The 17049-nt window shown below is 42.7% G+C and overlaps 1 protein-coding gene across 8 annotated transcripts in view; it reads right to left on the reverse strand.

Annotated features, from left to right (window-relative positions):
• LOC119442594 (DENN domain-containing protein Crag) overlaps nt 1-17049 on the reverse strand; it is a 91871-nt gene that overhangs the window by 45352 nt on the left and 29470 nt on the right. For 7 of the 8 annotated variants that reach the window (XM_049662249.1, XM_037707524.2, XM_037707528.2 and 4 more), the window contains exons 13-23: nt 16186-16267; nt 14553-14595; nt 13283-13447; nt 13066-13207; nt 12595-12782; nt 8863-9087; nt 7463-7503; nt 5805-5949; nt 4247-4375; nt 1277-1541; nt 170-310 (exon numbers count right to left, since the gene is read on the reverse strand). In XM_049662249.1, the coding sequence (XP_049518206.1) occupies nt 170-310; nt 1277-1541; nt 4247-4375; nt 5805-5949; nt 7463-7503; nt 8863-9087; nt 12595-12782; nt 13066-13207; nt 13283-13447; nt 14553-14595; nt 16186-16267 (1566 nt within the window). The remainder of the gene's footprint in view (nt 1-169; nt 311-1276; nt 1542-4246; nt 4376-5804; nt 5950-7462; nt 7504-8862; nt 9088-12594; nt 12783-13065; nt 13208-13282; nt 13448-14552; nt 14596-16185; nt 16268-17049) is intronic. The other variant, XM_037707529.2, reaches the window with a different exon arrangement.

Genomic DNA, 17049 nt, shown 5'->3' on the forward strand with positions numbered 1-17049 from the left:
AAGACCGTGAAGTACCTTAAGAATGCAAGCACATTGACAAGCAGCGAAAGTGTCTGTGACCGCATTAACAAGGGAATGCGATTCTTATGAGCTATATCCACATTCCTGAACATGGGAAATTCACTGACGCGCTGAAGTTTCTGCCAATACTGAAAAGGTCAGGGCTTGCCTATTCTCTCCTTGCTTGGCTGAGGAACAACTGGCAGCTCCTGCCACGATGCCTTGGCTGTCTCGTCCTGGCTGGTCGAGCCGTAACCCGCATCTGACTGGCCTCCTGCAGCAGTGTGAACCCTCGGCTTGGCCGCTGCATCTACATCCAGCAACAACTCCCCGGTCAGTCTACAGACTTGCGACAAGGGCAGGGGAGTCAAGAATACCATACTCGCATGAATGTAATGTGAACAATATATAACGCAAGCTAAGAATACAATCTCTTTAGAATAGCGGAACAGGCGATTACCACAAGGTGTGCCTGCATGCACTACAACATATGCACTTGCGACACCATGCAGGTGCACATCGTAGTAATATCGGGGTCCCTGTAAGAGGCACCACTGGGAAATTTGTAGTACAAAAAAGGTCACATTACATTTGTACGAAATGGCACTGAGTGTCCCATACAAAAAAGCACTCAGATATAAATAATAGTGCTTTGCAAAGTCATCTCTGACAAATCTTTTCCGACTGGCTATTCTTAGTTGGCAAAAAAGTTATGGAGGACTCCAGAAGTAGTAATATGAAATTTTATATGAAGAGTGAGTTTTACATATAAATGTAGCAATAACAGCTTTTAGCAAAGGCAGCTGTTGGAACTTGTGATCAAGGTTGTTTAAAAAGTACTGTGCAGTAGCAACCAGGGCACTGATGAATTAATCGATGAATTAATAGATGACCGAAGCACCCTTAGCATCAACAAACCTGAGCACTATTAGCAGAGCGATGATTTCAGAAAGAAAACAGCAGTCTCAACATGAGTCAGACCTTCCGTTATTGTAGGCGCACGATTTTCCTTTAGCACAGTAAAATCAGTCCGAGAATATAAAAATGAGGTGAAGTTCCACATAGATGGAAGCTGAATGCAATGCGAAATGATTCTGGCAATAGATACAAGCTAAATATGACTGCACAGTCCTGTTAGTTTCCATGCCCCCTGCACAGTCAAGCATCAGTGCTGGTAACATGCTTGGATGGTCAAGAAGTTGGAGGCATAGACTGAGCAGCATTTGGTCACAACTTTCATGTGACAAAGCAGATGACAAATGGGTCACAGTCTAACCAGAGCTGGATCGGTCATCTGTCTTGGTGAGCAGCTCAGGCAGCAGCTCCGGAGTCATAGCCATTGGGTCAAGCTGAGGCCGCAGGGTCTCCTCAAGACTGGTGCGGCTGCTGCCCGCACTACGCGGGGCATCAGGTACTGTACAGCCCAGAGACCCCTGGGACCGCCGCAGAGCACGCTTAAACTGAGACACTGCTAGCACGACGTTGCGCAGTTTGGCCCAATGAGCACTGTCCCCTGTGGGCCATGCACACTCCAAGACTGCCTGCAAGAGAAATGCCAGACAGGGTGAAGCGGTGGCAATAGAAAAGCTTCAATGCAACTAATCTGTCATAGGCCACAAAACATGATGTAGCAGAGGATAACATTGCTACGGACCAGTATTTATGATGACGAAGAGGCCAGTGGTCTGAAGACGATGACGATTTGAAGCTAGCGCAGGCTGTTGCCTTTTGCCCAAGTGCAGCGTATCAGTTTGTAAATATTCATGTATATAGCTTTTCGTCCGCGTCTTCCCATGTAACATATTCGGTGGAGGTGGACGTCTTCTCAAGTAAAAATATTGCACTCAAGTAATGTTTCTTCACCAAACATTGCTGTTGTTTTGCATTAATTAACCTTGTACCCTCTCCCCTCTTTAATGCCCTAGGGCCTGGTGGGTAAATAAATAATTAAGGCAAATCAGTTCTGCGGAATCCCGGACCAGGACGAATTTTTCCTTAACTGCGAAGCATTTTATCTGAGAAACCTGTATGGGTTTCCTTTGTAGCTTCGTGCTACATTCTGGTGGATGACAATTTTTCCCATTCATAAATAAATAAGTAAATAGGCAAATAAATAAATAAAACATAAATAAATATATAAAGGTCAAGTCTGGTTCTAAACTGAAAGTTGAAACAGCCACACACAGTTGAACTTTAGAAGAGCGGCGAGTTGGGCAAGTTGGTTAAAGGGCCACTAAAGGCAAATACTAAGTAAAGAAAATTGATGGCTTAGTGCTCAAGTATCTCTAAGGTGTCAATATTATCGCGAACAGAGCCTTAGTAATCGAGAAATTTAGGTAAATGCAGGACACAATTAGAGACTCCCCCGGGACATTCAAGTACTTGGGCGATGACAAAGGCACTCCTCGTTTAAATTGGGTCACTAGTACTCAACTACTCATTATAAAAACACCAATGAATGAATGTGTGTGGTTTAGTGGCGCAAGGGCCAGGTATGGCCAAAGAGCGCCATGCCAGTGTTTGTTAGTTCGCAGTGAAGTGATGAATTCTGAGAAGTAGATGTGACAGGGCTGTAAAGGGGCCTAAAATAGTCGCTGTAAAGTGCGTAAAATCAACATATAGTAAGATATAGTAAGATATAGTAAGATATAGTAAGATAAAAACACCATTGTACTGTATTATAAGACGAAAAAAAATGCTACTTGACCAGTTCTATTTTATTTTTAGAAACAAGAACTCATTGACATTACACCGTTGACAACGACTCGGGCGGTCGAAAGGTTTAGTTTTCGCTCAACTCCACGCCGACTGTGCTTTCGCGTTTCAGGAGTTTGTTATCACGTAGTGCTGCGCTGGTTTTGCTGGCCCGTGAAACTCGCTGTAAGTACCAGAGAATTTCACTTCCATGCGATGTCGTGGGATGCCCAAACGGTCCACGTCACTTGACCAAAGGCAGCTGCAGCGGCACCTCATACCGCCATCTGTCAGGCGCCGTTTTGCTGACTGATGGCAGCAAAGGGGGGTGATGGCGTATGCAACGTCACCACTCCCCGGTTGGCGTGGCGGGAGATTTGAATAGTCATAAAGGTATTCGGACCCTTCAGATGCAATTTTCTCGTAAACTAAGTTTTTTCTTTGCAAGAAACAAGCGTTGCGAGGTATCTGGAATAGTATTTAAACAGTCTACGTCAATAGAGTATTTGCCTTTAGTGTCCCTTTAAGGTTCACGTTAAGCACCATGTTTGTCGTCTCGCTTCGTCCTTCTCCTTTGCGCTGCTGCTAATCACGAAGTTGAACCTTGTTATAACGAAGCCGCATCAGCCATGAAAATATCTTTGTTATATCCGATATTCGTTATAAGCCGACATGCAGATATTGACGAAAAAAATCGCGATCAGGTCTATTCAAAAGAAATGCAAATGAGGTGCCTTTGGGTCTCCGGCTGATTTTGATGACCCATCGACATCTTGTAGTGCCGATACGAGACAAAGGAACAAAAATAAATTACATGCACGCTCACTGCACGGGCGTGAACACACAACTCTGCGATCGATGTTATCACGCAAGATCGGCCAGCTGGCTTGCCGACTGTGGTCCAACCAAGCCAAGCCACTGGCCACTCAAAGCCACTGGCCTTCCATAAAATGACTTCCTTGACTGCGGCCAGCTAATGCATTAAGCGGCAGACATAAATATAAGCTCGGTATTCACTGTAAAAAGTTACCATCACAAACAACTTATTTAATTCATGTTGGCAGTGAAAATTTTGTGTATTTTCTTCAATGACCTATAAAATTACCGATAGCCCAAATGTCATCATTACGTTTACAGCATTAAAGCTGTATCTGTGGCCACTGGATCCAAAATTAGTGGAATCAAGGAACTTAAGATCACAAGGGCCTATTATCATTAACTTTTTCCAAGTGGCATAGGTATAATGAACACATTAGGAGCTTGGCATGGTTGTACAAACTAATGCTACGAGCTTCACGACAGATGTTTCACACAGGAAAACCCTCAAGCGCCCTTATTCATTATATTGTTTGTTCCATTTCATTCAATGTGGCCCATCTGTCACACAGTTTCTAGCAATGCATTGTTATAGCACAGAACCTTCAGCCTTTTTGCCTATACTACAATAATATTAGCCACCCCCCCAAAAAAAGCATGCACACTAACAAGAAAACAAAAAGCAAAAGTGAGGACAAGACAAATAAATGAGTACGCAGTAAACATAGCCTATTACCTTGTTATAGTAGCCATAGGTAATCGCATTGGCTTGAATGCCGTGCTTCTTCATGTCAAAAAGGATTTTGACAGCAAGAGCTGGCTGACCATATTGGCCACAAAGCAGCATAAGGATGCGATAAGAGACCTGAAAAGCATAAAGAAAGATAAAATTATTGGTTTTGGTTGCACAAGAAAAACCAAGGCCATTAAACTTATTATTTTAGTGTTTTCAATGTTGAAACTTCACCTCATAGAAAATGAGGTAACTGCCATGATTTATATTGTTTCTTAATACAGCCAACTAGTGTTCATTCAAATTCCTAGGGGCCGTAAATTATTTACATTATCAGTAGTCTGAACTACCTTAGCACAAGTAAAATTTGGTCCAAAAAAGAATTATGAGTTTTCACACAAACGAATATACATGCAATGCAATACTATGTCCCATTCGACACAAACCTTCATGAAATTGTTAGCAGATATAAAACTGATCGACACTTGGCTAAAGAAGAGAAGAGTGTGTTCCCGAGCTATTAGACCAATACATTAGAGACTGGGCCTGAGACACCTTGAAGCAGCCCCTACCAACACAGTAGCCCATTATACATAACATAACCACACCTCGACTGCTCTCAATGTCCCTTCATTCAGTAGTCTATTGCTCTGTGCTGGGAAGCCAGAAAATGCTTGGTTTAACAACATTACCGAAAGTCTTGTCTTAAACAACCTAATTAGGCAGCTTCAATATGTGCTGAAAACATAGCGACCCAACCAAAATGACCAGATTTGTTGGAATTAAGTAGAATTTATAACTATCCTGTTTGTACTGGTGTCACTAAGAAAACAACTTTCATTTCATTACATAAATTGATCATACTGATTACACAGAGCAGAACAGTAAAGGTGTGCATAGTATGCCCACAAAGCTCCAGACTACATTAGTGAACAAGAAGAAAGGGAACCGAGGGGCTCGATTTTTATTAATCATATCATAAGAAGCCAACAAACATAGACATCAAGGAACAAATAGGGGAAATTTCGCCCCTATCGAAATGCGGCCACCATGGCCGGGATTCAATCCCGCGACCTCGTGCTCAGCAACCCAACACCATAGCCACTGAGCAACCACGGTGGGTAGAACACACATATCAACATACTGTTAAGGTCACACATGATAATATCTGAAGTGTGCATCGCTGCGATAACGATGTCCATCAAAATGGGCATCAAGCAAATGCAAAATGCACATCATCTTTTGAAGAGGAATCATCTCAGTGAGTGCTCACCTGAGAAAAAATGCATAAGTTAATAAATTTTATAAAAAGTAAAATAATTTGTGTTTTTCTTCAAGCAATGTGCCCGCTCTCTTCTCCGCAGTTTCATTTTTCACAGCGCCAGGTTAGATCCTTTATACTTTCACCATGTCACAAGCCCAATAGCAAAAGAAAGACTAGGAAAAACTCAAAGGCATTAGTGCACTTGAAGCCAGTCTGCTACGATACAACACATAGAACAATGGGCCGTTATATCAGGAGGACAGGAAGCTGCACTATAGACAATATATAGGAGCTAACCTCGTCAGGAGCTGGCAGCTTCAATTGCTGCATGCGCTGCAACACTTCATCAGCCACACGTAGGGCCTTGGCTTTGGACGCAAAGGTTTTGGTGTAGGCTGGTATATGCATGAACCAAACACTATAGCTTGTGCCAGCAAGACACCTGGAAAAATTCAAATAGAACAAGAAAATGTACTAGACACAACAAATAAAACATTTGGGGGGAATACTCAGGCTCGAATGGGAAAAAAAGGTAGCATGGGAAACACAAAAAGCTGAAAAATGGTTTAGCCTGCAAAACCACAGTTAACAAGCACACTTAGAACAAGCAAAGTATAAATAAAATATTGTCTACATAAGAATTATCGCTATAAGAGCATTATTATCTACAAATTACTGTGTGAATTATTTCACATGAAGTTTGGCCAATAATTGCATGAGGGTGAAAAGCCAACGCCAGGTGGCTTAGGCTTGTGTGCCCAGAAAAACTGGCAGAAAGAGAAAGAATATTTCCTTTTTTTCTCTCTCTCTCTTTCTACAAATTTCTTTTTCATAATTTAGAGGTCAGTACCGGGCTTCATCCTCCCGCAGATCACCCTAAACAAAGGGAAACACCTAAGCGATCATCATCATCAGGATAGTGGGCAACCAGGAGTGGGTGGAGTGCGTAGAATGTCAGAGGTGTACTGCGCAGAATGGCAGACATTAGGAGTGAAATCGATTAGCGAGGAGGTGGCCTTGAAACAACATTTTTTTACAAGGAGTCAAAATGGTTTCAGTGTTCACTGCCTTTTGTTTACAAAAATATATAAAACTGTGCTAAACTGATTTTCAGCGTTTAAATGAGTTCAGCAGTACTGCCTTCAGCCACTCTTCTGTTTCAGTTCTCAGTGGAGGTACACTGTTTGTGAATGTTATGCCAAAAATGCTAATGAATGAACCCACATCCGAACAGCTTTGAATAATGTCCAGTGTGACGTCGCTTACGTCTAAGCTTTTCACCAGTGCCTTTAGCCATGCCAAATGCTGAATCACGTGCAACAACAGCAACTTCGCCATGCGGAACCAGCAGCATTGACGAAGTGCTGAGCATGGCCTCCGAGATCAGACACCGCAGGCACAGCCTCCGAGACTTTCAGCACGCCGGTGCACACCACCTTAGCTCGGAAGCCATGTGCCAAGGTTCGCCATGCCATCATGTGTTTATGTCGCCATGCTGACAGGTGCACTCGGCACATTTGACGTAACATTTTCACGTGTGGTTGAGGGAGTGAGTTCATACCTACCACGCCACCGCTGTCTGCCGATTTGCTTCAAAGAAGCCCACATCATGCCTCCAAATCGAGTGATTTCTGGCAGGGAAAAGCTCAATATATCTATCTATGTCGCACTCACCTGGGTTCATTATTAAGACTCTTGGAGCATATTAACCTTGTAAAGTTTCAGCAAGAGTTCAGTATATCCATAAATTCGGTATATCAGTGTTTGCTACAATACGGTTCGAATGGGTAAAAGCGAGCCTCCTTTGTGACCTTACATTACCTTTGCTCTGTCGGATGTGCACTGCTGCACCACTGAATGCGAAAGCCAGAAACACTATGCTCCGCTCATATGTATAATGCATTTATATGCTTGAACCAGGAAAACAAGGAGATGACAAGATACTATGAACTTACTTAGCCCAACTGACAGGACATTCAGCTTGTATCCGAGCAGCCTGCAAATATAGTTAAACACATCATTTTTGCTTAACACCACTCCACTCCAAGATACAGCTAAAGTACTTTTGAGCACTAACACAGAAGCTTATCATATGACCACATGTAGAAACCACCTATTGCTCACAACCAGCAATCTATTAAACATGATGAGCTTTATTCCTCTCATTTTTGAGGTAAATGTTAACAATATCTTTATTTACAACTAAAACAGCTCTTTCCTTTCCATACTGCTAAAACTGAATTTCAGATGTTTATCACTGACCTATCCTCAACATGCCATTCCATATTTTAAAGGTCATAGTCTCCAAGTACTGAGTTCCAAGGCATCCAAATTGTCACATTCACAAGGAACAGAGCTTTCCTAAGTGATAAAAATTACAAAACCTGAGGGTAGAATTGGCACAGCTGCTGTGAAAGTAGGGTGCCAGCTCCCATTATATCCCTTCTATAACCAGTAAATTGTAGTCAGCCGCTTGCAAGAAAAAATTCACCGCCCATGCACCCCATACAGATAGTAAACCAGTGAAGCTGAAATGTGCAGCCCCGGTATGAGCCACACGTAATTTCTTTCTTTCCTTCCTTTTTTTTTTCTTCTTTCTCTCTCTCTCTTTCCTTCCTTTCTTTCTTTCTTTCTTTCTTTCTTTCTTTCGTTCGTTCTTTCTTTCTTTCTTTCCTTCTTTCTTGTCCCTGGCTCACACCCAGATATCCAATGCGGGTATGCGCCGCACGTGATTTTATTATTGTTAATCGTGACGTAGCTGACGAGCATGTAAAGTTATTGATGTCATGACATATCAGTCATGTTAGTCATACATTCATACCCTTCCATGCCAATTTTGGTATATACCAAGTGAACGAGACGCGAGTTTTCGAAGCCAAAAATTGGCTCTACGAGTCATTATGGCCACGGACGCGATCTGCCAGAACCTAGCCATATACAGCTTCGCCGTAAAAAAAGTTGTATTGCATATTAACATGAAAGAAAATATACTTTGGCCAATTATATTGAACTTTCCTACGTAAGAACTTACTGGCTCTGCCTCACCCCACTGCTATGTCAATGCTTTCTATGGGAGGTGTGCTGCCCCCTCCGCGTTGGCCTCTGACTCAATGCAGGCAGCAGTGTTGTGCAGAGCACGACACTTCTAGGATCACTAGCGCAGTTAGATAAGGACCCACATTTGTCGTAAACTGGTGCTTCATTTATAGAAAAATGCTGCAATCCCTTCAGTCAGTGGTGCACCTACAGGGGAGTCTGGGAGTTGTAACCCCCAGACCCCTGTGATCAGCAGTCACACCACACACTACACCAATTAGTGTCTTAGGGTTATGTTTCGCATGGCAGCCGAACTCACTCGTAGGGCAGATTTGACCTCCTGCTTCGTGCGCCGAGCAACAGGACTCGCTGATGGTTGGAACTCTGGCACCACTCGCAGCAGTGACATGGCGGGCTGCCGGTGAAACAGGGCCGGGTTAAGAGCCCCAAACGTACCGGGGCTCCCATTCAGGCCTTCAACTAGTGGCGGTTCGGGTGCCGAGATGAACACTGTGTGCTCGTGGCTCTGCATAGATCCTGCCACCTGAATGCGGGCAGAAAAAAAGACAATTGAGTCACTGTCAGAGGGTGACATCAAAAGTGATTACAATTTTAATCCCTTTACCTAAGCTTAACTATTAAACGTTCACTGAGAGTTCTACTACGTCTAGACTAGATGATGAGCATTACTTGAAACTAGGTGTGTGAAAATACAGAATAGTAGATTTCTAATGGAATATTGAATCAAATCAAGAAAAAAAAAAACCAAATACAGAATCGAATATCAAATACCAGAAAACTTGTCACAAAGTTTAATGCTTGCAAATCTTGGCCAAGAAAACACGGTGCTGCACATGCTCGGGAGTCTCCTAGCATTGCATAACAAAAATGTAGCAAACTTAGGTACATAGAAATCAAGATATACATACAGTATGGTCTGCTCTTTTTAAAGGGAACTTGAAATTAGTATGCCAGCACCAATTACAGCTCAGTTCTAGTAACCGGCCGTGGTTGCTTAGTAGCTGTGGTGTTGGGCTGCTAAGCACGAGGTCGCCGGATCAAATCCCGGCCATGGCGGCCGCATTTTGTGGGGGCGAAATGTACTTAGACTTAGGTGCACGTTAAAGAACCCCAGGTGGTTCAAATTTTCCGAAGTCCTCCACTACGGCGTGCCTCATAATCAGATCATGGTTTTGGCACGTGAAAACCCACAATTTTTTTTTTTTTCGGTTCTAGTATATAAAGGTCTGGAAAATATATATATATTTTTTTTTCAGGCGAATGTCAAATAGAATCAAGTGCTACTTTGCCTCTGAAGCTAAAGAATTAGTGACGTTATGTTGGACTGAATACCAATGAGGCTCTCAGTTCAATAGCAGACCTGTCTTTTATGGCAACCTTTTATTGCATAGATAGTTTCGCTTTCCAGCTTTCCTCCAAAATACAGAAAGGCTTTCTCATCTTTATAGCAAGTGGATTATCATAAGGCCAATCTGCTCAACAGATGAAAGTGCGCACCGTGCATCACGTGGCAGAATCACCACTCCGCGTGTAGTGATCACCGGTGCTGTGCAAGGTCAATCGTAGTCGGCACCAACGGTAACGAGCAGGCGCCTTTTTATTGTCGGGTTCAGGGTCATTTGCCATCTGTCAAAGGTTCTAAAATCGGAAGAACCACGGCTAATTTGTGCGAGGCAACCCCCCCCCCTCCTTGTCAATCCACTGTCCACACAAATGTATGCAGCCGGGCGGTCAGAACATTAGTCACATGACACTTTCGTGCCTACCGTGTAAATCCAAAGCTAGTCTTGTGGTGGGTTGCCCAAATTTACAAAAAGAGCAATGCGCATCTATGAACGGCATCAGGAATAGTACAGTGTGCCGCAAAGATGGCGGCTGCAAACAACTTTGTTGCCATCCCATACACTCGCTTTCTTTTGTGAGGCGGTTTGTTGGCCCTTCCGAGTGTCGTGCTGCTGCTGCTGCTAACAGAACTGCGTCAACTCGGTACCAAACTGTAGCTTTAGTCACCAACGCTCGACGAAGCAGTGCCGATGAGGTTTCGTGGCTTTGGCAGTGAGACCATGACGAAAATTAGCTACTGGGCAACGTGGCAACATGGCACAGGCCATCACAGAATGCTTGCCGCTAATATGCTTGTACCGGTGGCTCATTAGTGATCGGTCCCAAGATCACGCGTACGGGCTAGGCTGACGACTGCTGAAGTGGCATTAAGTTTTTGTCTCCACGTATCCAACACGATCTGCGTGCCTTCCAGCGGCTAATCAGCCCGATCTTAGCGCAAGCTTTCGCACTTTCTGAATTACGCACTGCTTTTGTTGCAGTTCCCTCTGTCTGCACCAGGTTATCATTTCGATTGGTCCTGTCAACCTGAATGAACCTTGCACCGACAAAGGCAGCCCAGGCCGACACAGCACCGTTCTGCGAATCAGGCGCTGTGTGTGTGATCCCCGCATCGGCCAAACCTTGGGGAGCGCATGCAGTAAGGCAGAAACACTCGCAGAATGAAGTCCACAACCATGTCAGCTGGGGTGGCCCATCCGCGGCACACTCAGCGCCCCTATTGCGCCGAAAACAAAGCAGTGAGGCGCTCGCTTGAGTGGTATTGAGCACGAGGGGCTCCGCAGCACATCTGACATGTGGCACTGCCGGCACTGCACGGATCTATACAACAAATATACCAAATAGCATATTTTTTCGCGTATACCCCGAACCAAAAATTTGGTACAGTTAACAGTAAAGCCAGGTTTGGATTACATGCAAATTCTGCCTTGACGTGTGGCTTCACGGCAATGTGAATTCTGCCTTGAGTTGTGGCTTCATGGGAGTGCTGTGCACACTGCCCCGAAGCCACACTTCAAGGTAAAGTTTCCCATCATTTAACATTTTGTTATCCCCTAGGGAAACCCACCCTCTCCCCACCCTGTGTGTTGAAGCTCCTTTCTCCCCTCTATCATGGTCGTCCATTCTCCTCTTTTTTTCCGGCTCGATGTTATATGTTCAGTAGTTAGTGAATACTAGTGCACGCGGTGCCGGCGAGCAAGAACTCCAATAACGATGAGCTGTGCTCAACGGCAGTCCTTTCAAGCACATCAGAAGCTGAAGATTACCAGTGTCACCAAAGAGATGGGAAACAGAGCCTCTAGCCGAAGATACGACATGGACGAGTCCTGCATCTGGTATAGAGATTGTTTTTATGAAGATTTGAGCATTGTTGTATGCAGTTATTTCCATGGGTTATATGGGCATATTTATGGTTTCTTTTTTTTTTCCCCCGGGCAGTTGTGATTGTGGGTGCAGGTTATACGCAGTGGCGTGTTATATGTGAAAAAATACGGTATTTGAAAAATTTTATAGTGGAACAGAGCTCACAATACCAATACTTTCACATACAATTCTCTCCTTGAAACATTAACAGCTGGAACTTGTTCTATTTATGTCACTTGTGCAGTGACAGAAGATCTCTTTCCTGAAACATCTATTGACAGTTCCACAATGCTTTTATGCATTATTTCCATAATCTTTCCGAACCTCAAGTCTTCCCATACTGCACCCTTTGTCCGTGTGTTGCTTATGTCGTAACTTCATTTAATATTGTATGAAGCTCACCAAGTAATATTACAATTTAAACATTGCAGTATAAAAAACTATTCACTGGAACAACAATGCCTTGCCCAGCAAATTTAGAGTCTGCATATTTTGAGAAAGTGGTGCAAGGCATGAAGTTTCTAGCAAAAGGTCATGCTTTAAGTGCTGGCTGACGTCAATTCTGCAATTACAACATGCTCCATTAGGTTGTTAATTAAAATGTTAATAAATTAAATTTCGGTAATAACCATATTGGCAATTATCGCACGAATTCTGATGCCTTGGTCAGCAGAAATGAACATTTAATCTCGAATCCACTATTTCTTTTTAAACAATCGTTGCTGAAGCACACAATAATGTTCACAACTTCCCATGTTGGTTCAACAAAGGTACCAAGCTTGAAAACAGTGGCTACAAACACAATATGTCTATAAACACACACCTCCAAAAGCAGATGCTCTGCAGATTCACCAGCGGCATCCACCCTTTCTGTACATTCATCAAAGAAAGCCAAGCTGACATCTTTGTCCGAGACAAATGAGCGCTCTTCGATGAAACGGGTGAACATCTGAGTGTGCATCATCAAATGATAAAAGCGATGGTATGCTCGATCTCGGCTTTTCAGGAAGCCTGCAATGGTTGAAGAAGGTCAAAATTAGTACACTGCCTATGGTACTGCATACTAAACACGCCCAGCTTTAGCAATCCCAGCATAGAGCTCAAACTGCTAATATCACAGAGCTTTGCTGACGTACTATATTACGGTCTAAAAGTGCGTTCAATTACTGCTGCTGATAATCAGAACACCAATGCTCATGACAGACAGCAGGTACACAAATGCAGAAAGCCAATATTACAAGCTCGCGTGTCAAAATGTGATAAATTGCTGAGCATTGTTAATTAACCAGCTTACCATTGATGTCAAACAGTGAATTTGGGTCAGTAACCCCTGGCTTTGGAGCTGTGGTGATCGGCCTCAAGTAGGAACCAAAGTCTTTCAGAATGGCTGCCATAAACCGTAAGAACGCTTCTTGAATTTCCAGCTCCAATCGACGCTGCAGACAGATATGGTAACCATTAGTACATCACAAAACTAAATAAATCACTTTGCAAGGTTTTCTACACCCTACCTCCTTCCTGTGAAGTCCAATTTCTCGGTCAATAGGTCCCAAGGCACCCCCAGCTGAAGTCGGGTTCTGTGCAGCTGCAGCTGCGATGCTGGCAACATTGTTTTCATACAAACAGACCTTCTCATACAAGGACTGCAGGTTTCCACGCAATGTCCTTGTTGCCTTCTGCACAAGACAAAAACAAGATTTTTGTTTTATTTAATTTTTATTATTCCTTTTATTCCTAAAGCGGGCTTTATGTAAGGCAGAGGGGGGGGAAAGTATAATAAAGCATGAAAGTGCATGCATGAAAATGATTAGTTTAGCAAATCAGCATTAGCGAAGGTACTGAATACATTTCCACCTCATCTACAATATACAACACAACAAATGAACCTGGAAGCTAGTTCCACAACCTAATCTGCACTTGCAGTTGGAACGTTTTAGAAGACTTGTTTGCAGATAGACTTAAAAAGATGATCCCGACTGTTAAATATGTCGAGATACGTGATGGGCAGGTTTACAACATACAGACTAGCATGGACCATTTTCCTCACCAAAAAGAAAAGAAGACTAACCAGCACAGCATCTATTTCATGCTGTCTGAAACAATGAAGCCAAAAGCAGCCAAGCCTGACCAGCACTGATGTTATTCAGATGTCAAACATCAGAGCCCATGCCAAAAGGCAGGTTACGCAAATAAACTGTTATGCTACTTATTTCTCCAAGAAGGAAGCTGCATCCATCTCTCTATTTACAGCATTGTAAGCCAAGACACAAGCATCCAAATATAAAGGCAAGCTATTAATCATAATTTGTAGATCAAGCAACAGAAAGGAATGTCATGGACTGCAGCAACATTCATGGCTAATAATAAACTCAATAATTAGGAGCATGATATTGGCATTCTTCTGACCACCACCTACTGCAAGCAAAATAGCTGTTCCTGTGGTGCGCAGCTCAGAGCAAGAATTGCCATAGGCACACACAGCGATGTAAATAATTCAGAGAGAAAAGCCAAAATATAGATAAACCAGATGATCAAATTTTGTAGGATAAATGCCTTTCTCACTTCACTTTCCCAGTAACAAAATTCATTAGTGGCTCACACATAAGTTAATGGATGCCCAAAGTAGCCTTGCAAAGGGAGTAAACCGCCAATCATTTAGACCGTGTTACATCAAAACTGGCGAGCAAAGTACAAAGAGAGTGTGGCTGGTCAATATAGAACTTTTTTATCATGAAAACAAACCTGAAAAATAAAGCAAGAAAGGATGAGTCAGCAACATACCTTGGGAAGAAGCTTTAAGGTGAGAAAACTTTTTTCTTCATTACTGGAAAAGGGAGACAAAATCAAAATTCGGTCAAATTATGAGCAGGGCCCAAGGTTGATTGATCCACTGATTGGGTTTACCATACCAAAGCAAAACCTACGACACAACAGATGCTGCAGACGAGCGCTCCTGATTAATTTATACTGCCTCGGGCTCTTTAAAACATCTAAGTGCTCAAGCATCTTTCCCTTCTGCCATCATATAAATGCATCTACTTTGGCCAGGAATGAAACCTGTCACCTCATGCTAAACTGCAAAACATCATTAGCTATTGAGATAGGATATTGCAGATATGATAGTACTACAAAATTTCAGTTAATGGATGAAACAGGCTTTTCTTCTATTGCTGCCAAAATAACAAAGTAAGATTTTTACATGTCCAGTGCTGGACATGCCCCAAGAAATTTCATTGTCTGTAGTAGCACTGCACTTTTTCAGTCTAGCAACACGATGGAATGGCATGTTCTGTCCAGTCTGTCCTTTTGCTACAGGTACACTAAAGAAAAGCATTGTTAGGCTAGATTGATAGCGACATCACTACACAACACAACTTTTGCTTATGACAAAAATGTGACAAGCCAGATAATGATGCACAAGCAACAAATGGTGCTCGTGCAACAGAAAGGCCACCTTCGTTTTCCTAATCCATCATAGATTTTGGAGATGACTGGCTGAGGCTTACTCTTTGTTGATTATTTTATAGACTGACCTAAACTGCTTTAAAAAATAGTGCAATAATTCAATGTGGAAACTGTTGTAGGCTTTACACAAGAAAACGAAAGTAAGCGCGTGCAAGAGATTTTGATGGTGTGACAATTAAAAGACAATATTTTTTTGCCTGATGTTTTCACTTAAGTGGCTTTGCATTGTTGTGAGTTGCATGCTTTGAAACATATGCAGTTTGTGCATCTTGCATTGTTTTTATGCACAATTCCCACTTTTATGCCTTTTCGTGATAGAAACACGTAAAAATAAGCACTTTTAGTGGTGCCCTATTGTGCACACAATACAGATAAGCCCAGATATATCGCACCCACATATAATGAATTATTGTGTATAACGAACAGCAGAATCCCCTTAAAACTTTTTGTATAAAATTTTTATTTTATATATCGAATTACTTATAATATTGCCACGGGGATGTGAGTAGCAAAAGGGATAGGAAAATTATATTTACACGATATATACAAAGAGAGACGGCTGCAGGCAAGATGGCAGAACAACAACACGAGCGCTGCCCCGATCGTCGTCTTCACCGCCTTTTTGGCGCATTCTTCCATGCTCGGCATAGCGCGTAACAATATCGAACTTTCTTGTGATCCCCTTCAGATTCGATATATCTGGGTTCGAGTGTACTGTGCCGTGAACACTGTGAAATTTTAAGTGCCACGACAATTCATGTACAAGACAAATTAGAAAAGTTGGGCTTCAACTGCGAATTTCTCTGACCAGTGTGTAGTCTTTTCCCACTGTACAAACAGCAAGTTGTTCGAAATAGGGCAATCTGCCATCCTGGCCCAATTTTTCTTTTTATTTTGAAATGTTCTCACATAAATTTTTTTAAAATTAACGCCAAAATGAAACACTCACATGAAAATGGTGTTGGTGTCGAGATCAATGCAGGCCACTTCTTGTGGGGGCTCGTACATGTCAAAGTACCTAGAGTCCACGCCTGCAATGAAACAAGCTTGCATTGGCATGAGCAAATTTCGTGCTGTGGACATATTTTTGGCCAACCACTTCCCAATATAATTAATATTTGCAGAAAACAGCAACAACCAATGCGATGTAATAATTCGCTGACATCACACCTTTACTTCATATTGCATCAGCTTACACGACATGAACGTAAGGCTAAAAGCAAGCAAGCATGCCTGCCTGCAGTTAAAGGGCCTCTCAAGAGGTCCAGTCATTTTGAGCTGACAAGCACCGTGCATACAATGTGTGCTAACGATCGCGTCTGCTAAATATTACATCGCTACGCACTGCGGAAAGAGATGAAATTTCAAACCCAATGCCGTTTGCCTTTCTCCTCGTGGGCACAGCGCTCCAAGCCGGAGGGTTGACGTATATGTGCAAGTGCACCTACGTACATGCGTATGTGCTGTGACGTCGCTCATGGTGACATGCAACTTCAAGAATTATTCAAGGCAACATCTGTTATTTGTGCAATCTGTTGCTTCAATAGGCGAATTAAAGTTCAGAGAAATAATAAAATACACAAACTGAATGTCTGTGCGTTTTTGTTTTACTTTACACCGCAGCAAAAGACATGTACGAGGGGCGTTCATAAAGTTCGTATTATCAGTGCGAAAGATTTAGAAAAGGCGTGCACAATATGCATCAAAATGAGTGTGCGTCTGTCTAGTTTTAGCGTAATATAAAAGTAATGTTTTATATAATACCGCGCAACACCGCTAGGGGGCCAAAACAAAATGGCAGCACCCATCGGGA

Source organism: Dermacentor silvarum, chromosome 2 (genome assembly GCF_013339745.2).
Source record: "Dermacentor silvarum isolate Dsil-2018 chromosome 2, BIME_Dsil_1.4, whole genome shotgun sequence".
NCBI classification, from domain to species: Eukaryota; Metazoa; Arthropoda; class Arachnida; order Ixodida; family Ixodidae; genus Dermacentor; species Dermacentor silvarum.